General features: G+C 50.2%; 1 protein-coding gene across 2 annotated transcripts in view; it reads left to right on the top strand.

Annotated features, from left to right (window-relative positions):
- OLFML2A (olfactomedin like 2A) overlaps positions 1-6,185 on the top strand; it is a 37,205-nt gene extending 31,020 nt beyond the window's left edge. For both annotated transcript variants that reach the window (XM_001082486.5, XM_077968049.1), the window contains one exon: positions 1,137-6,185. In XM_001082486.5, the coding sequence (XP_001082486.3) occupies positions 1,137-1,741 (605 nt within the window). In that variant the 3' untranslated portion in view covers positions 1,742-6,185. The remainder of the gene's footprint in view (positions 1-1,136) is intronic.
- The last annotated feature ends 14,730 nt before the right edge of the window (positions 6,186-20,915 follow it).

Here is a 20,915-nt window from a genome sequence, read left to right as displayed (position 1 = left end):
GAGGGAAGGGTGTCCCAGGCAGAAGGCTCAGCACATGCAGAGGCCTGGCAATGACAGGAAACGTGATGGCCTGGGGTGGGGGGGATGGTGACTGAGTAAGCTGGGGCAGGCCTGGTGAGCCAGATGAAGGAGTTTGGACTTACCCCGAGAGCTATGCAGTCACAACTAAAGGCCGGGCACAGTAGCTCACACCCGTAATCCTAGCACTTTGGGAGCCCGAGGCAGGTGGAACACTTGAGGTCAGGAGTTCAAAACCAGCCTGGCCAACATGGTGAAACCCCATCTCTACTACAACATTAAAAAAAAAAAAAAAATTAGCTCGGTGTGGTGGCGGGTGCCTGTAATCCCAGCTACTTGGGAGGCTAAGGCAGGAGAATCGTTTGAACCTAGGAGGCAGAGGTTGCAGTGAGCTGAGATCGCACCACTGCACTCCAGCCTGGGTGACAGAGAGAGACTCTCTCAAAAAAAAAAAAAGAAAAATAAAGGCCTGGAACAACTAAAAAATGAAAAATAAAGGCTTAGAACAACTAAAATCCTTCCTCTGCTAGCTCAAAATTGGCCGGCTTTCTGCTCAAGCAGCTCACAGGCTGGTGGAAGAAGCCAGTGATAAGAATCAAGATGAAGGCTTATGTCTGGCTGCTACAGATGTGTCCTGGGGGGAAAAAAGACAAGGGGTTATGAGAGGCTGGAGGAGAGGCCCCTCACTCAGGGTAGGGAGGTCAGTGAAGGCTTCCTGGAGGAGGTGACATTGGCCTGGGGCTCTGAAAGATGGGCAGGCATTCCTCAGGCAGATAGCCTGGGGAACAGCAGTCCTAACAGAGGAACAGCAGGGACGAAGGCTTGGAGACAAAGAATGGGGCTAATGTCACCCTGTGTCTAAATCCTAGCTGTGCCATTCCAGAGCTGGGTGACCTTGATCCTCTGAGCCTGTTTCTTCTTAAGCAGATGGGATGACAATAGACCTCCTTCGGGAGACGCTCGTGCCATAGTAAGATGTCATCCCAGCTCCAGGCACATGGCATATGCTTGGCATCAGTTGCTTACTGGGCCACTGAGAGCCCTTAGTGGTCTCAGGGGATGTGGGCGGGCTGGGGTTGTTCGGGAGGTCTGGGGTGACCGTCGCCCTCCGCCTGCAGGCCGCTGGAGTAACATGTACAAGCTGCCCTACAACTGGATTGGCACGGGCCACGTGGTGTACCAGGGCGCCTTCTACTACAACCGCGCCTTCACCAAGAACATCATCAAGTATGACCTGCGTCAGCGCTTCGTGGCCTCCTGGGCGCTGCTGCCCGACGTGGTATACGAGGACACCACACCCTGGAAGTGGCGCGGCCACTCGGACATCGATTTTGCCGTGGATGAAAGTGGCCTGTGGGTCATCTACCCCGCCGTGGACGACCGCGACGAGGCCCAGCCCGAGGTGATCGTCCTGAGCCGCTTGGACCCTGGCGATCTCTCGGTGCACCGGGAGACCACGTGGAAGACACGGCTGCGGCGGAACTCCTATGGGAACTGCTTCCTGGTGTGTGGCATCCTGTATGCCGTGGACACATACAACCAGCAGGAAGGCCAGGTCGCCTATGCTTTCGACACGCACACGGGCACCGATGCACACCCCCAGCTGCCCTTCCTCAACGAGCACGCCTACACCACCCAGATTGACTACAACCCCAAGGAACGGGTGCTGTACGCCTGGGACAATGGCCACCAGCTCACCTACACCCTCCACTTTGTGGTCTGAGTGGAGACCTGTGCTCCCGGGAGAGGCGCAGCAGTGCGGGAGGGGCTCTCCACAGCAGCTCCTGCAACTGACCCAGTCTGCAAATATTTATTGGGGGCCAGCCCAGGGCTGGGACTGGGCATGAGGTGGTCACCAGGATTGAGCTTCCTCAGCACCCAGTGGGTAATACTTGCTTCCACTTGCAGAGCCCCGTGCCAAGCACTTCCCACACACTTACCCATCTGATTCTCCCAGCACCTCCCTTGGAGGTAGAGATCATGAACCCATTTAACAGATGAGGAGACAGAGGCTCAGAGAGGCACCGTCCCTTGCCTCATGCCTCAGTTGTGATCAGGCAGGCTGTGCTCTCACGACAGCCCCATTTTACAGATGAGGACACTTTACCACGCCCTCCCCTCCCTGCCCTCCCCTATCTCCCCTGGTCTCCCTTGTTCTCTCAACTCTCTGTCCCTTCCCAGGACCACTCAGAACCAGAGGCCTTTAGGGCCAGTGTGCTGGTGTCGGGTGGAGGCCCTGGCTCTGCCTGCCATCCCGGGGCTCTGTTCTGGCTGAGCTGTTGGTGGCCCTGGGCTTTGGGTCCCTTAGCCAATGTCCTTGCCTCTTGTCTTTGGCCAGCCCCCCAGCCCAGCCCGCCCCACCCGCTGTCCGGCCACATTCCAAACCTCTACCGTCACCTAGCTGCTCAGCAGAAACCGCACCCCGAGAGAAAATCCCGTCCTCTGTTCCAAGGCCCCTTTCTGCTCTGTGCTCATTTTTATTTTCTCTTATTCTTCATCAGTGCCGTCATTTGTTTCTGCAGCAGCAGCTGAGAAGGCAGCAGGCAGCTCTGCCAGGGTGGGGAGCTGAGCTGAGGCTCCCTCTCCACCCAGAAGCACTGGCGTTGCTCACATAGTCAGGCCTTGGGTCCCCTCCCTGGTTCATCCCAGAGCCTTTGGGCCTGGAGTCCGCCTTGTCCTTTTTCTCTAGGCTTTCAAACCCATAACCTTTACACACTCAGGGATACCTCCAGGTCTGCCATGAATAAGACCCTAGGCCCAAGGCTGGTGTGGTGCCAGGATGACACAGTTTCCCTCTTCCTTGCCAGCCCTGACCTGGCCCAGCAGCCTGGGGGCTACAGAAGACACGGTGTGAGTAGTTGGTCCAGCGGAGGCCTCAGGCCTTCTTCTGTTTGCAGGAGAGAACCAGAGGGTGGGAACGGGGAGGGAAGAACTGAGGGTCTGCAGACTGGACTTTTCCTGGCTTCAGAGTCCAACCCCAGGACTTGGGTTGAGCATGCACGGGGAGGGGGGGCCACCTTGCCCAGGGCCACTGATGGCTCCCCAGAGCCTCAGACCCACACAGCCCAAAGGACAAGGCCTCTTCTGCTTTGTTTAGACAGTATTTTTAGAGCTGGAGAGAAATTTTCTAGCCCAACTCCCTGTTTCATGAAAGAGAAAGAGGCTCAGAAAAGTTGAGAGAGCAGCTGAGTGTCACACTGGGAGCTGGGCACAGACCATCTTCCAGAAGGGTTCTGTCATGGAGGCTGCCCTCCCTGGGAAGGCACCCCAGTACCTGTGAAGGACATTACTACTCATCCCCACCCGCCCCCTAGCCCTTGCTGCCTTCATTCTGTCCCAGTGCCAGCTCCCGGGATGTCTGTAAGTTTGAATACCAGTTGCCATGTTAGGAAAGTCAGCTGCACAGCCAAGAGTGTAAGAGTGTAAAGAAATGCTTTTTTTTTTGAGATGGAGTTTTGCTCTTGTCACCCAGGCTGGAGTGCAGTGGCGCGATCTTGGCTCACTGCAACCTCCGCCTCCTGGGTTCAAGTGATTCTCCTGTCTCAGCCCCCGTAGTAGCTGGGACTACGGGCGCCCACCACCACGTCTAGCTAATTTTTGTATTTTTAGTAGAGATGGGGGTTTCACCATGTTAGCCAGGCTGGTCTCGAACTCCTGACCTTAGGTGATCCACCCGCCTTGGCCTCCCAAAGTGCTGGGATTACAGGTGTGAGCCACTGTGCCTGGCCAGGAAATGCTTTTTGTGCAGAATACACTTCTTTCGGGCATTGTCAGGTGATGTTTTGTTTAAGCTCTAACTCACCCCTGGAATACAGGGGGATAATGACACCCAGCCCAGCCAGGCCTGACTCATCGTGGTCATATCCAGCCCCCACCCCCGGCCAACCAACCACTGCAGGCTCCTCTTACAGACTCACCAGGGGGCTGCGAGGGCCCGGCATCTCCCTTGGCCCTGGGTGTGGGTTTTACAAGACTGTGTCTTTCGTGACATCATAGCCCAACGATGTGAGAAGAAGGAGAAGGCCCCCCTTTCTTCATTAATCTGAAAAAAAGGAAAGTAAGAATAGGCTAATTTGTAAAAGTTAAAGGGCAAGCAGCATTGCATTCTGGGGGAATGCCGGCCACAGCCGCCAAACATTCACTAGGCCTCTTCTGTTTTCAGACCCTTGTAAGTGGGTTATGTGGTGGGTATGGGCAGTTTTCTTTTCTTTTCTGTCTTTTTTCTCTTCTTTTCTTTTTTTTTTTTTTTTTTTTTTTGAGACAGTTTCACTCTTGTTGCCCAGGCTGGAATGCAACAGCGTAATCTCAGCTCACTGCAATCTCCGCCTCCCAGGTTCAAGTGATTCTCCTGCCTCAGCCTCCGGAAAAGCTGGGATTACAGGGGCCTGCCACCACGCCCAGCTAATTGTTCGCATTTTTAGTAGAGACAGGGTTTCACCATGTTGGCCAGGATGGTCTCGAACTCCTGACCTCAGGTGATCCACCTGTCTCAGTCTCCCAAAGTGTTGGAATTACAGGCGTGAGCCACCACACCCGGCCAGTTTCTTCATTTTACACATGGTCACGTTGGAGCCTAGAACAGTTAGGTCACTCGTCACATAGGCAGTTAAGTGGAGAACAAGGTTTCAAAATCAGATAAGGAAACCATCATCATTAACTGAGCACCAACTGTGCTAAGCTTGCCACGGGCATATGCTTGCAGTCTCACAACAGTGGGAGGTCTGTATCCTGAAGTGCCCATTTTATAGATGAGGACACTGAGGAGAAGAGACTTACCCAGGCTCACACAGCAGCTCAGCCTGTTCCAGGCGCTGGTCAGTGCGTGTTCTTTGCCACCAGCCTGTCACTCCAGTGGCAGCTACAGAAAGGGAGGCTGTTGCTTTTATCCCCAAACTGCATCCACAGACAAGCCCCAAGGAGGAGGCTGGGGCCAGCTCATAAAAAGCCTGAATGCCAAGCCAAGGAGTAGATGCCTCCAGTCATTTTTAGAACAAAGTCAAGTATAAATTTACAGAGAAAAAATTCTAAGACAGTTGGATGTTGTCCTGTTGGTGAGGAGAGGAAAGGAAAGGTTTTTATTGTGGGGAACTGGAACCAGCTCATAACTGCATGCCTGTGAGCTGTCATGGAAACCTGGCCCCCAACAGCTTTTGAGGTTTTTTTGGTTTTGTTTTTGTTTCTTTTTACCTGTCTTGGGCTTTATTACTTTTGGCAAAAGGTACTTCAAACAAGGAAGGGCCTGGACTGAGGAGGACCACGTCTTCTTGCTGACCTCGTCTATAAAGGCAAAGGAAGCTGTCTCGGGTGTTTCTGAACAACATGAGTCATGAGGGGCTTTGGCTACCCCTTGGGTTCCCCCTAGAGATGTCCAGGCCTTACATTTAATCTGCTTTCTCTGCGGTAGGGTAGAGAATGGAGCTCCCACATTGGGGGCAGTGCTAAAGGTGGAACTGGGGGATTTTCCTGGGAATGATTTGAGGGCTCTTGAAAGCCGGTGTGTTCCAAAGCATCTTTAACTCTGGGACAGCATTGGAAGCCGCTGTCATGACAGGACACGGCACTGGATGGCTGGCAGAGAGCCCTGGCTAGGAGTTAGGGAGCCCTGGGTTGGAATCCAGCCCCACCTCTTTCATGCCACAGGTTTGGTCAAGTTCTCTCTCACTCAGGGTAGGGCTGTGAACTCCCTCTTAGAGCTAAGAACATGCAGCTTAGTGAGGACAAGACCCTTCTAGAGCTTTACCACTAATCCCCACCCAGGAGCCCCAAGGCCAGCATTATTCCTCCTCATTACAGGTGATGAGCCTCAAATTCAGAGAGCTTAAGCAACCTGCTCAGGGTCATGTCTCCAACAGGCAGTAGAGTCAAAGTATAAACCAGGTCTGTTTTTGTACCAAAGTCCCAGACTAACTGTTGGTAGGAATCTTGTAACCAGTCATGTTTTCTTCCTTGTTTTGGCTGCTGGGAAGCTCAAAGTCAAATTGGAGACCCTTTTTTTTCAATTGTGCTGAGTCTCCTACTAGACTTACTTCATTCTAGCTTTCTGCTTTTACCTTTACCCTAATCTTTTTATTCTATTGTACTTTATTTTTGTAAGTTGCTGAGATATCTGTTTTGCCACAAGATGGGATATATCTAAATAAAGACATGATCAAAGGTTTGATTTAAAAGTCTGGACTAAATGCTGTGGTCCATATCCTCATCAGAACACATACATTTAATAACTTTTAAAATAAATAATTTGTCGGCCGGGTGTGGTGGCTCGCACCTGTAATCCCAGCACTTTGGGAGACTGAGGCAGGCAGATTACTAGAAGTCAGGAGTTCGAGACCAGCCTGGCCAACACAGTGAAACCCTGTCTACCAAAAAATACAAAAACTGTGGCACACGCCTATAGTCTCAGCTACATGGGACGCTGAGGCAGGAGAATTGCTTGAACCTGGGAGGTTGCAGTGAGCCAGGATGGCGCCACCGCACTCCAGCCTGGGTGACAAAGCAAGACTCCATCTCAAAAAAAAAAAAAATTCATGATCAGGCACTGGGGGGAACTGATGGTGTGGAAAAACGAATGGGGTGGGTGGATGGAAGATTAAGTACACCGTTAGCTGAATGGGAACTGGAGGCCGGGTATGGTGGCTCATGCCCGAAATTCCAGCACTTTGGGAGGCTTAGGTGGGAGGATCACTTGAGACCAGGAGTTCAAGACCAGCCTGAGCCGGGCGCGGTGGCTCACGCCTGTAATCCCAGCACTTTGGGAGGCCGAGGCGGGCGGATCACAAGGTCAGGAGATCGAGACCACGGTGAAACCCCGTCTCTACTAAAAATACAAAAAATTAGCCGGGCGCGGTTGTGGGCGCCTGTAGTCCCAGCTACTCGGGAGGCTGAGGCAGGAGAATGGTGTGAACCCGGGAGGCGGAGGTTGCAGTGAGCCGAGATCGCGCCACTGCACTCCAGCCTGGGCGACAGAGCGAGACTCCGTCTCAAAAAAAAAAAAAAAAAAAAGACCAGCCTGGGCAACATAGTAAGACCTCCTCTCTACAAAAAATAAACAAAAGTAGCTGGGCGTGGTGGCATGTAAAAAAATAAAAAATAAAGAGTTTGTTATGAGAACTGGCATTGTTGCTAAACTGCTGATGGAACTAATTGGAATGGTGAGCTGTGCAGAATCCAACTCAGACTGAAAGCCAGACCCCACCGAATGGAGAAGACAAGCCAGACATTCCCAAAGGTGTTCAGACACTAGCCTCGGCCCCTTGCCTGCCTTCCTGTGCCAGCTGCAGAGAGGTGCAGGGTACACTCACTCCTGGGTCAGAGAATGTGGGGCCGAGGGAAAGGTAAGGGAAAAAAAAAAAAAAGCCGGGTGCAGTGGCTCAAGCCTGTAATCCCAGCACTTTGGGAGGCCGAGACGGGCGGATCACGAGGTCAGGAGATCGAGACCATCCTGGCTAACACGGTGAAACCCCGTCTCTACTAAAAATACAAGAAAATTAGCCGGGCGAGGTGGCGGGCGCCTGTAGTCCCAGCTACTCAGGAGGCTGAGGCAGGATAATGGCGTGAACCCGGGAGGCGGAGCTTGCAGTGAGCCGAGATCACACCACTGCACTCCAGCCTGGGCGACAGAGCAAGACTCCGTCTCAAAAAAAAAAAAAAAAAGAAATGCTTTCCTGGGAAAAAGAGAGTATCATGGAATTGGGGAGGGGCCCTCGGAGGTCGCACAGTCCCATGTGACCCAAACTGCAGTCATTCACAGCCCCTCTCCGTGATTTTCCCCATTTCCCTTTTCCACCTTCGGCATGACTTACTGTTTCTCTTTCAGACGATTCCATTCTTTTCACTAAAATGATTTTAGTAAAATTAGAGGAAACTTTATTTAAAAAATGTTTTTAAACGAATGTTTAAGGAGGAAGCTGTATAGTACAATAGTGAAAAGAAAGCCACTGGCAATGACCACAAACTGGGATGCTACACTGACAACAAGCACCACAGGTGCCTTCCGATACTGCATCTGCTGGGCCTCAGGCCCCATTGCCCATCGTTAAAAAGGAAGATTAGAGGCCAGGCATGGTGGCTCATGCCTGTAATCCCAGCGCTTTAGGAGGCTGAGACAGGCGGATCACCTGAGGTCAGGAGTTTGAGACCAGCCTGGCAAACATGGCGAAACCCCGTATCTACTAAAAATACAAAAATTAGCCAGGTGTGGTGGTGTGTGCCTGTGATCCCAGCTACTTGGGAGGCTGAGGCAGGAGAATCGCTTGAACCCAGGAGGCGGAGGTTGCAGTGAGCCAAGATCACGCCACTGCACTCCAGCCTGGGTAACAGACCGAGACTTCATCTCAAAAGAAAAAAAAGAAAAAGGAAGATTAGCAAGTGTTTAGGGGACGTCAAGGGTAAAGTGGACAGCAAGTGGACACTGTCCTTGATATACTCAGAGAAATGGCCTGGATGGAAAGGGAACAGCTCTCTCCCATGATTCAGGCCCTCACACGGCAGCTTAGAGAAGCTGTCTCAGCTACTCATGGGTGGACTTGGATTAAGATCACCTCCACCCCCACATACACAGATGCACAGATGCCCGCAGACACACTTGCTCAGCCAGGCCTCCCTTCGCAGCCTCCCCCAGTGGGAGGCCAGATTTGGCAGACCCGGGCACCATCTCTGTAGCCCCTGGCAATGACAGGGGTCCTGCTCTCCATAGACACGCCAACCAGAAGCACACCACCAATGCCACTCCACTGCAGTGGCCACTGGAGCCACATCCTTCTGACCCTGCACACACCCCTGGGGCTGACTCTAGTCCCATGCAAGCCAGAATGGCTGGGCTTTGGGTGACCTGGATCATGACAGCTCTCCTTGAGCCCTTCATCAGCCCGTCCCATCTGCTCCCCACTACCCCATCTTTCCTGGCTTAAGACCCCAGCCAGAGGCCCAGCGTGGTGGCTCACACTGGTAATCCCAGTACTTTGGGGGCCTGAAGCGGGAAGATCACTTGAGCCCAGGAATTTTAGATCAGCCTGGGCAACACAGTGAGACCCTGTCTATGCAAAATATAAAAAAATGAGCTGGGCATGGTGGTGCGTACCTATAGTCCCAGCTACTCAGGAGGCTAAGGTGGGAAGATCACTTGAGCCTGGGAAGTCAAGACTGCAGTGAGCCAAGATTGTACCACTGCACTCCAGCCTGGGCAACAAAGCAAGACCCTGTCTTCCTGTCTTTTTTTTTTTTTTTTTTTTGAGATGGAGTCTTGCTCTGTCGCCCAGGCTGGAGTGCAGTGGCCGGATCTCAGCTCACTGCAAGCTCTGTTTCCCAGGTTGATGCCATTCTCCTGCCTCAGCCTCCCGAGTAGCTGGGACTACAGGCGCCCGCCACCACGCCCGGCTAATTTTTTGTATTTTTAGTAGAGACGTGTCAGCACCCAGGAGACTCTCAACAAACATCCTCAAATAACCAACTGACGTATGTTCAAACCTTGGGCAAGTTCATACATGAGCTCCTGAGCCAACCACCCTTGGCTCTGAAGTCATGGCCGCTGCATAAGCTGCACTTCTTTCGTTTATTTGTGCAGCAGTATTTGTTAAGTCAGGTTCCACACAGAAATCTCTAGAATGCCATCTCAGATCATGGAGGCTGGAGGGCAGACAGGATATTACCAGCGACTCTCTTCATCTTGCAGTTCTAGGAAAATGAGAAAACCCATCTTCAGAGAAAAACATCTGCCTAAAAACCCCCACCCGCGTCTGCAACCAGGGGCTTGCACGGCAAAAAAAACAAAACAAAACAATAAAACAAAACAAAACAAAAAAACAAAAAACCTGTGGCCTTTTTCTTGTCTGTGGCAATGACACTCACAGCACTGGATATGGCAGGCACAGGGCTATGCCCTGATCCAGCATCCAAGGCAAGTCTGTGGCCCACAGAGGCTGAGGCCATAGAGCTCTGTGGACTCGGGGGCTGGACAGGGTTATCTCTGACCTTTATCAGCTTGGCGGACAACATCACATGCCACAAAGAGCAGTCACCAGGCGACTGTGAGTAAGCTCTTAGCCTGAGGCTCAGTGCGCGGTGGGCGTTCAGGAAGTGGTGGCCACTGTCAGGTTGTGACCAGGTAGTTCTCTGCTCAGAGCGTCCGCTCTCTGTCCTGGCAGGTCTGCATGTCATGCGCTGTGGGCTGTGCACCACGACGCATACCTTCCGTGTGCCAGGCTCAGAAGTACCAAGTTCAGCAAGTCTCTTCCCTGCCCTTGAGAGCCTGCTGGGAGCAGGGAAGCCACACTCAGCCACACCCTCTCGGTGAGCTTTACTGCTGGAAGAGTGGAGAGCCCGGGGGCTCCATGTGCCTTGCTAAGGAGTGTGGGCTGCTCCTGGAGCCACAGGAGCCATGGGAATCCCCACGGGAGCCACGGAGCGGCCCACACCTCCCAACCAGCTTTGCATCAGGGCAAGGGAACCTCCCCTGGTCACCTCAAGTGGTACAGTCCTCGAGAGGGACCTCTCTGCTCTATAGACGTTTTTCCTGGGACTTCAAGGTCCTAAATCTCCCCGTGGCCAGGGTGGGAAAGGAATGAGTAGGAACCATCCACAGGAGCTACATCGTCCGAGCCTGTGCTCTAAGCCAGGTGTGGTGCTGATTCTTTATGGTACTATCTCATTGAATTCTCCCAGTCGCCCCATGAAATAGGTACCGTTGCTGCCAACATTTCACAAATGAGGAAACTGAGGCACAGGCTGCTACAGTGTTCAAGGCCACCCACACAGCTGGAATTGGCTGAGCTGCAGTGCCACCCTCTCAAAACGCTGCACCAATGGTCCCCGACCTCAGCCCACATAGGCTCATGTCAGAATCACTGGAGAGTTTCAAAAGATGCTGGTGCCCAGACGCCACCCTGGACCATACACCAGTCTGTGGGAGCGAGGACAGAAATTTGGAGGGGTTTATTTATTTGTTTATTTATTTTGAGACAGGGTCTCACTCTGCTTCCCAGGCTGGAGTGCAATGGTGCAATCATGGCTCACTGTAGCCTCTACCTCCCAGGCTCAGGCTATCCTCCAGCCTCAGCCTCCCAAGTAGCTGGGACAACAGGCACACACCACCATTCCCAGCTAAGTTTTTTAAATTTTTTTTATAGAGATGAGGTCTCACTATGTTGCCCAGGCTGGTCTCAAACTCCTGACCTCAAGCCATCTTCCTGTTTCAGCCTCCCAATGTGCTGGAATTACAGGCATGAGCTACGGTGCCCAGCCGTTTCAGGTGGGTTTTATTTATTTATTTATTTAGAGACGGAGTCTCACTCTGTTGCCCACACTGGAGTGCAGTGGTGAAATCTTGGCTCACTGCAACCTCCACCTCTGGGTTCAAGCGATTCTCCTGCCTCAGCATCCCAAGGAGCTGGGCCATGCTAGGCTAGGCTAGCCACCATGCTAGGCTAATTTTTTTTCCTTTTTGTTGACACAGAGTCTCACTCTGTTGCCCAGGCTAGAGTGCTGTGGCGTGATCTCAGCTCATTGCAACCTCTGCCTCTTGGGTTCAAGCGATTCTTCTGCCTCAGCCTCCTGAGTAACTGCGATTACAGTCGCACGCCACCACACCTGGCGAATTTTTATATTTTTAGTAGGGACAGGGTTTCACCATGTTGGCCAGGCTGGTCTCGAATTCCTGACTTCAGGTGAGCCACCCACCTCAGCCTCCCAAAGTGCTGGGATTACAGGCATGAGCCGCCGCGCCCGGCCCATTTTGGGTGGGTTTTAAACACTTCCCAGGAGATTGTGCCATGCATTCCAGGTAGAGGCCCTCTGCCCCTCCCCCTCCTGGCACTTGGAAGGAGCACCCTGCAGCTGGTATGGACCCACCATGGCAGGGCGAATCTGGGACCTGATGCATGCACCACAAGTCAGAGAAAGAAGAGGTGTGTCGGATCCCAGGCTGCGCCCAGGAAAGCATCCTCTGGGTTGGCTGCCACAGAAGAAGGAACCAAGTGGGCAGGCCTTAGCCGGGCGTGATAGCCTTTCCCGCCATGGGGTGTCTGTATGAGTGGGGGTGTTTCCAAGGCACAGAGCACAAAGGCTCCCTCTGGCCCCAGGCGGTGCCCAGACACTGCCCTGCTCACTCAGCCTACATCCGGGGCCAGCCCCTCAACCCCCCACATTCCTGCAGGGACCCCGTGAGGCAGGAACAGACAGGGCTTTGAGAATGCGCGCCTGCTGGTGGGATGAATTATCACCGAGAATTATCTGCCATGAGAGCCGGCTGGCATTTCACGTGCCAAAGGTTGACTGGCCCCTCCCTGGCCCTGGCTGCTTGGCTCCAGGGCCCTCATTCCAATTTTGCAGGGACAGAAACTTTATTCTCTTCCATGAGAGGCCTCCGCCCCTCACCATCTGTGCAGATCTTCCCTCTCCCAGCTGCCCCCGACCCCCACCCAGGGCCAGAGCCTTCCTTCCTCATGGCTCAGCACCAGGGTGGATTAGACAAGGGTGATTCAAAAGTCAAGTTTCCCAGGTCTGTTTAAGCCACAGATTTTATCGATGGGGAAAGTCACTGCTGCTAACATGTCCAGCCCAAATCTGTTGCAGCTTTTCTGCATGAGTCCCTGACAAATGCAAACAGCTGCTGCAGCCTGGGCACGCTCGTTTTAGAAGGAACTTATCTGAGTTTCTTGGAGTCCAACAGCCTTCAGTTTGAATCCTGTTTCTGACACCTGTGGAACCTATGCTTGCTGCTTGATGTCTCTAATCTCTGGTTCCTCATTGTTTCTTGGGGGATTTTTTGTTTTGTTTTGTTTTGTTGAAACAGGGTATTGCTCTGTCGCCCAGGCTGGAGTGCAGTGGCGTGATCTTGGCTCACTGCAGCCTGTGCTTCCTTGGCTCAAGTGATTCTCCTGCCTCAGCCTCCCGAGTAGCTGGGATGACAGGTGCCCACCACCACACTTGGTTAATTTTTGTGATTTTAGTAGAGACAGGGTTTTGCCTTGTTGGCCAGGCTGGTCTCAAACCCCTAAACTCACCTGGGCCTCCCAAAGTGCTGGGATTACAGGCATGAGCCACTGCACCCCAGCTAGTTTCCTCATTTGTAGAATGGGAATGACAACCTTGATCTCCCAGGAACATTGTGAGGTTAAAATGAGGTCATGCACATGAAAAAAGTCCGTAAATGGGAACATGGAGGGCACTTAGAAAAATGAGGCAGGATGCAACGTACATGTACACGATATCAAAGACTGACTTAGGGTATCACCCTCGGTCTGACCTTCAGCATCTCAGGTTGGGGCAGACCCAGAGTGAATTGTTAGCAAGCACAGGGATATCCTCATAAGTGATGCCTCTCCTTTGTCCAGAAAGGGCAAATTTCATTCATCCATGTGTCTACTCAGGTTGATTAGTAGTGACTGTCTATGTGAGCTGCCCAGTGCAAACAAGAACTCAGCGATTAGCAATGTCTGCTGAGAATAAGAAATTAGAGTGGTGGAACATATGCTACACTTTGCCATTTCTGTTATAGAAAGTATTATGTCTAAATTATACTTCCACTCTAGCTCTTACCTGGATTTGTTGACAGCCTCCACACTGATCTTTCTGTTTCTTATATCTTCCCATCCTTTGACTCTCAACTTCCGCTGCTGGAGTGAATTTTCTGAAATAAAAATCTGACCAAGCCTGATGCAATGGTAATGCCTATAAGACCAGCATTTGGGAGGTTGAGGTGGGAGGGTCACTTGAGGCCAGGAGTTCAAGACCAGCCCGGACAACACAGCAAGACTCCATCTGTAAAAAAAACAAAAAAAAGAAAGAAAAAAAAGAAAAAAAATGTCCATTAGCTGGGTGTGGTGGTACACACCTGTAGTCCCAGTTACTTGGAAGGCTGACGTGGGAGGATTGCTTAAGCCTAGAAGGTTGGGGCTGCAATGAGCTCTGACTGCACCATTGCACTCCAGCCTGGATGACAGAGTGAGACTCTGTCTCTTAGAAAAAAAAAAAAATCTGGGCTGGGCACAGTGGCTCACCCCTGTAATCCTAGCACTTTGGGAGGCTGAGGTGGGTGGATCACTTGAGGTCAGGAGTTCGAAATCAGCCTGGGCGATGTGGTGAAACCCTATCTCTACTAAAAATACAAAAATTATCGGAGTGTGGTGGCACATGCCTGTAATTCCAGCTACTCAGGAGGCTGAGGCAGGAGAATTGCTTGAACTAGGGAGGTGGAGGTTGCAGTGAGCCAAAATCACGCAACCACACTCCTGCCTGGGTGACAAAGAGACTCCATCTCAAAAAGAAAAAAAAAAAAAAAATCTGATCCTTTCTATTAGTCTTTTCTAAGGTTGCTATAAAGAAATACCTGGCCAGGCACGGTGGCTCACGCCTGTAATCCCAGCACTTTGGGAGGCTGAGGCAGGTGGATCATGAGATCAGGAGTTTGAGACCAGCCTGGCCAACATGGCAAAACCCCATCTCTACTAAAAATACAAAAATTAGCCGGGAGTGGTGGTGGGTGCCTGTAATCCCAGCTACTTGGGAGGCTGAGGCAGGAGAATCACTTGAACCCGGGAGGCAGAGGTTGCAGTGAGCCGAGATTGCACCACTGTACTCCAACTTGGACGACAGAGTAAAACTCTGTCTCCAAACAAAAACAAAAACAAACAAACAAAAAAAACAACTCACTCGCCATCATGAGGACAGTACCAAGGGTATGGTACTAAATCATTCATGAGAAACCTACCCCCATGATCCAATCGCCTCCCGCCAGGCCCCACCTCCAATACTGAGGATTACAACTCAACGTGAGATTTGGGCAGGGATATGGATCCAAACCATATCACCCTTTTACTCCATTACCTGTCACCATCCCATGGCTCCCCACATTGCTCTGAGGATCAAATCCGTGCTCCTGTGGGTGAAATTCAAGGCCTCTATTCACCTTCCCAGTCTCATTTATGGCTACTCACTTCCACATCTCAGCCTTGAACCCCATTAATCTGAGGATCTTCAAGAACCAAGATGTGAAGATTGGAAACAACTTGGAAAGTTAAACTGAAAACCCTGTTCCTGATGCACAAGACCAGATCAAGATCACAGGGGCCGCAAAGAAGAGACCTCACCTCATTTGCCACGAGTGAGTTTAACAAACCAGAAGGGAGACTTTCTTTTTTTTTTTTTTGAGACAGAGTCTTGCTCTGTCACCCAGGCTGGCGTGCAGTGGGTGCAATCTCGCAGCTTACTGCAACCTCCGCCTCCCAGGTTCAAGGGATTCTTGTGCCTTAGCCTCCCAAGTAGCTGCAACTACAGGTGTGCGCCACCATGCCCAGCTGATTTTTGTAGTTTTAGTAGAGATGGGGTTTTGCCATGTTGGCCAGGCTGGTCTCAAACTCCTGACCTCAAGTGATCTGCCCACCTCAGCCTCCCAAAGTGCTGGGATTACAGGTGCGAGCCACTGCTCCCAGCCTACTATTTATTACTTTACAGACAGAGTATCCCTCTGTTGCCCAGGCTGGAATGCAGTGGGGCAATCATAGCTCACTGCTGCCTAGAACTCCTGAGCTCAGGTGATCCTCCCACCTCAGCCTTCCAAGTAGCAGGGACCACAGGTCCTCACCACCATACCCAGCCTAACAAGCTGCTTTAAAGAAAAATATCCAAACAGGCTTTTTGATTTTTTTTTCAGTTTAACTTTTTACTTTGACATAACGTCAGTAACAGAAAAAGTCCAAGAATAGTACAAGGTGTTCCCCTAGACTCTTCCCCAGGTTCATCACTCACATTTTGCCATATTTGCTTTGTCATTTTCTTTTTTCTGACCCATTTGAGAGTAGGTTGCAGATATGATGACCCTTTGGCCCTAAATACTCCAGGTGCATTTCCTAAGAACATGGATGTTAATCACAGCACAATTAGCAAAATCAAGAACGTTAACATTGATGGGGCCGGGCGCGGTGGCTCATCCTGTAATCCCAGCACTTTGGGAGGCCGAGGTGGATGGATCACCTGAGGTCAGGAGTTTGAGACCAGCCTGGCCAACATGGTGAAACCCCGTCTCTACTAAAAATACAAAAATTAGCTGGGCATGGTTGCACCTGCCTGTAGTCTCAGCTACTCAGATGGCTAAGGCAGGAGAATCGCGTGAATCCAGGAGGCAGAGGTTGCAGTGATCCAAGATCACGCCACTGCACTCCAGCCTAGGCGTTAGAGAGACACTGTCTCAAAAAAACAAAACAAAACAAAACAAAACAAAAAAAAACTAACATTGAGGTAATATTATTCTTAATTTATAGATCTTATTCAGATTTGATGTCTCAATAGTGGCTGTTTTTGTTTTTGAGACAGTTTTACTCTTGCCCAGGCTAGAGTGCACTGGTGTCATCTCTGCTCATTGCAACCTCCACATCCTGGGTTTAAGTGATTCCCATGTCTCAACCTCCCGAGTAGCTAAAATTACAGGTGTGCACCACCATGACCACCTAATTTTTGTATTATCAATAGAAATAGGGTTTTGCCATGTTGGTTGGCCAGGGTGGTCTCAAACTTCTTACCTCAAATGATCCACCCGCCTTGGTCTCCCAAATTGTTGGGCTTACAGGCATGAGCCACCACATCCAGCCTCAATAATGGCTTTGGGGCAATTTGTTTCCTAGTTCAGGATCCAATCCAGAATAGCATATTGCATTTGACTGTCATGTCTCTCTAGTCTCCCTTAACTCTGAACCAGTTTCTCAGCCTTTGTCATTCATGACATTGTCATTTTTGAAGACTGCAGGCCACGTATTTTTTAGAATTGCCTTCGATTTTCATTTGTCAGATGTTTCCTTGAGATTAGGTTCAGGTTACGTATTTTCCATGGAGAAACCAAAGAAGAACATTATGTCCTTCTCGGTGCATGATATGAAGAAGCACATAATGTCAGTGTGTCCTATTGTGTCCAGAATTAGTTCCCTCTGGTGGGTTCCTCGTCTCGCTGTCAAGAAGGAGGCCGCGGACCCTCATGGTGAGTGTTACAGTTCTTAAAGATGGTGTGTCTGGAGTTTGATCCTTCAGATATTCGGACGTATCTGGAGTTTATTCTTTCTGGTGGGTTTGTGGTCTTGCTGGCCTCAGGAGTGAAGCCGCAGACCTTTGCTGTGAATGTTACAGCTCTTAAAGGTGGTGCCTCCGGAATTGTTCGTTCCTCCCGGTGGGTTCGTGGTCTTGCTGGCTTCAAGAGTGAAGCTGGAGACCTTCACAGTGAATGTTACCACTCATATAGGTAGTGCAGACCCAAAGAGTGAACAGTAGCAAGATTTATTACAATGAACGAAAGAACAAACCTTCCACTTCAGGGAACGTGACCCAACCAGCTTGCCTCTGCGGGCCCGGGTGGCCAGCTTTTATTCCCTTATATGGCCCCACCTACATCCTGCTGACTGGTCTATTTTACAGAGAGCTGACTGGTCCATTTTGCAGACTGCTGACTGGTGCGTTTTTACAGAGTGCTGATTGGTGTTTACAAATCTTTAGGCTGACACAGAGCACTGATTGGTGCGTTTACAATCCTTTAGCTAGACAGAAAAGTTCCCCAATTCCCGCCCCCACTCGACCCAGAAGTCCTGCTGGCTTCACCTCTCATTATCATTGGCAATGGTTTACTTTGATCACCTGGTTACAGTGGTGTCTGCCAGCCTTTATTTATTTCTTTATTTTTTTGAGACAGAGTCTTACTCTGTCGCCCAGGCTGGCGATCTTGGTGCAATGGTGTGATCTTGGCTCACTGCAACCTCCACCTCCCAAGCTCAAGCCATCCTACCACCTCAACCTCCTGAGTAGCTGGGACTACAGGCGCACATTAACACGCCTGGCTAATTTGTGTGCGTGTGTGTATGTATGTGTGTGTGTGTGTGTGTGTGTGTGTGTGTGTGTGTGTATATATATATATAATTTTTTTTTTTTTTTTTAGAGACAGGGTTTTGCCGTGTTGCTCAGGCCGGTCTTGAACTCTTGGGCTCAAGTGATCCGCTTGCCTCAACCTCCCAAAGTTTTGGGATTACAGATGTGAGCCACCATGCCTGACCTTACCAGTCTTTTTTTTTTTTTTTTTTTTTTTTTTTTTGAGACGGAGTCTTGCTCTGTCACCCAGGCTGGAGTGCAGTGGCCAGATCTCAGCTCACTGCAAGCTCCGCCTCCCGGGTTCCCGCCATTCTCCTGCCTCAGCCTCCCGAGTAGCTGGGACCACAGGCGCCGCCACCTCGCCCGGCTAGTTTTTTGTGTTTTTAGTAGAGACGGGGTTTCGCCATGTTAGCCAGGATGGTCTCGATCTCCTGACCTAGTGATCCGCCCGTCTCGGCCTCCCAAAGTGCTGAGATTACAGGCTTGAGCCACCGCGCCCGGCCATCCAGTCTTATCTAATGTAAAATTAATGTTTTCTCTTTATAAATAATAAGTCATTTGTTGGGGAGTACATTGAGACTATATTGATATTCTATTTCTCATCCCACCTTCAACCTCTAGTTTTACCATCTATTGGTGATTGTTGTTTATATTAATTATTACTCTGATATAGCAAAATTGTGACTTTTGTCTGGGCATGGTGGCTCACGCCTGTAATCCCAGCACTTTGTGAGGCTGAGGCAGGAGGATCACTTGAGCCAAGAACTTTGAGATCAGCCTGGGCAACATGGTGAAACCCAGTCTCTACAAAAAATACAAAAATTAGCCATGTGTGGTGATGTGCACCTGTAGTCCCAGCTACTTGGGAGGCTCAGGTGGGAGGATTGCTTGAGCCTGGGAAGTAGAGGCTGCAAAAAGAAGTGTTATTCAAAATTTATAAATACAGAGCTGCTTCATTTGAAATTTTAGTTTCTCCCCATAGCTTGTTTTAGTTCTATTGGAAATAGCGGGTAAGTGAATTTTCTTTTTCGCCACTCTCACATTGTCTTGTTGTTGTTTCTTTTGTTTCAATGAAGGAAATTAACCTATTTATATATAGTGGAGCTAATATGTTTGGTCATTTTCTAGGCATCTTGCTTATGTTTATTTGTTTGTCTCCTTAATATGAATGGAGGAGAATTAGGAGCCCTTTTGTCTGCCAGTGCCTAACATCTGGTCTGGGGCATAGTAAATGCTTACCAAATGTTTGTGGAAAATTGTCCCACAGCTCAACAAGTGGCTTTACCTTGTGGCTGAATAGATAGACACAGGGCCTTGACTTCACTGTGATTATAATGATAACTATCACAGGAGTTACCATTAAGTTGAATAATTATGAATAGTCTCAGCAAAGGGCCTGGATATGGTAATCCCTGAATAAATTGCACCTGTTATTTATCAAACATTGACGAAGACCCAGGCATGCTGCTACACAATCCTATTTAATCTTCACGAGAATCCTATTGTACAAGGCCGGGTGCAGTGGCTCACGCCTGTAATCCCAGCACTTTGGGAGGCCAAGGCAGGAGGATCATTTGAGATCAGGAGTTTAAGACCAGCCTGGCCAACATGGTGAAACCCCGTCTCTATTAAAAATACAAAAATTAGCTGGGCGTGGTGGCACACACCTGTAGTCCCAGCTACTTGGGAGGCTGAGGTAGGAAAATCACTTGAGCCCAAGAGGCGGAGGTTGCAGTGAGCCGAGATCACACCACTGCACTCCAGCCTGGGTGACAGAGTGGGACTCCATCTCAAAAAAAAAAAAAAAGAAAAAAAAAGAAAAAGAAAAAATGAAAGAAAAGAAAAGCCAGAAATGCGATAGAGACCCAGGCAGAGGGGCCTAGTCTGCCCTCCTCTTGGGCCTGAGCATTGACTGTTGAGCTTAAACTAGACTTATTTGAGGGTTTTTTGTATTTGTTTGTTTTGTTTTGTTTTGTTTTGTTTGAGACGAGGTCTCGCTCTATCACGCAGGTTGGAGTGCAGTAGTGCAATCATGGTTCACTGAACCCTCAACCTCCCAGGCTCAAGCGATCCTCCCTCCTCAGCCTCCCAAGTAACTGGGACTCCAGATGCACACCACCACTCCCATCTAATTTTTGTATTTTTTGTAGAGATGGGGTTTCGCCATGTTGCCCAGGCTGGTCTCAAACTCCTGGGTTCAAGTAATCCACCTGCCTCGGCCTCCCAAAGTGCTGGGGTTACAGGCATGAGCCACCGTGCCCAGCCAAGACTTACTGTTTTAACCACATAATTTACTCGGCAAACATTACAAAAGCGTTATGCAGATCTATACTAACACAGAAAGACATCCCTGATACTTTATTAAATAAAAGGTATTTTGGGGGACTGGGCACGGTTGCTCACACCTGTAATCCCAACACTTTGGGATGCCAAGGCCGGCAGATCACTTGAGTTCAGGAGTTCAAGATTAGCCTGGCCAACATGGTGAAACCCGATGCTGCGCACCTGTAGTCCCAGCTACTAGGGAGGCTGAGGCAAGAGAATCACTTGAACCAGGCAGGTGGAGGTTGCAGTGAGCTGAGATCTCGCCATTGCACTCCAGCCTGGGCGACAGAGCGAGACTCCATCTTAAAAAAAAAAAAGAAAAGAAAAAAAAAGAAAAGAAAAAAAAATTTTTTTGAGACGGAGTCTTGCTCTGTCACCAGGCTGGAGTGCAATGGCGAGATCTCGGCTCACTGCAACCTCCAGCTCCCAGGTTCAAGCCATTCTCCTGCCTCAGCCTCCCTTGTAGCTGGGACTACAGGTGTGCACCACCACGCCCAGCTAATTTTTTTGTATTTTTAGTAGAGACGGGGTTTCACCATGTTGGTCAAGATGGTCTCAATCTCCTGACCTCATGATCCTCCTGCCTTGGCCTCCCATAGTGCTGGGATTACAGGCGTGAGCCTCTGCACCCGGCCAAGAAAAGAAAAATTTAAAACCACATGTAGAGTGTAGTTTTATTTCTATAAAATTGTATGTATATATAGTGATGAGGGAAAGTGTTATTTTAAACAGAAGTG

This window comes from Macaca mulatta, chromosome 15 (genome assembly GCF_049350105.2).
Source record: "Macaca mulatta isolate MMU2019108-1 chromosome 15, T2T-MMU8v2.0, whole genome shotgun sequence".
Lineage (NCBI taxonomy): Eukaryota > Metazoa > Chordata > Mammalia > Primates > Cercopithecidae > Macaca > Macaca mulatta.
Note: the sequence above shows the minus strand (reverse complement) of the source record. Positions and strands in the feature narration are given on the sequence as shown.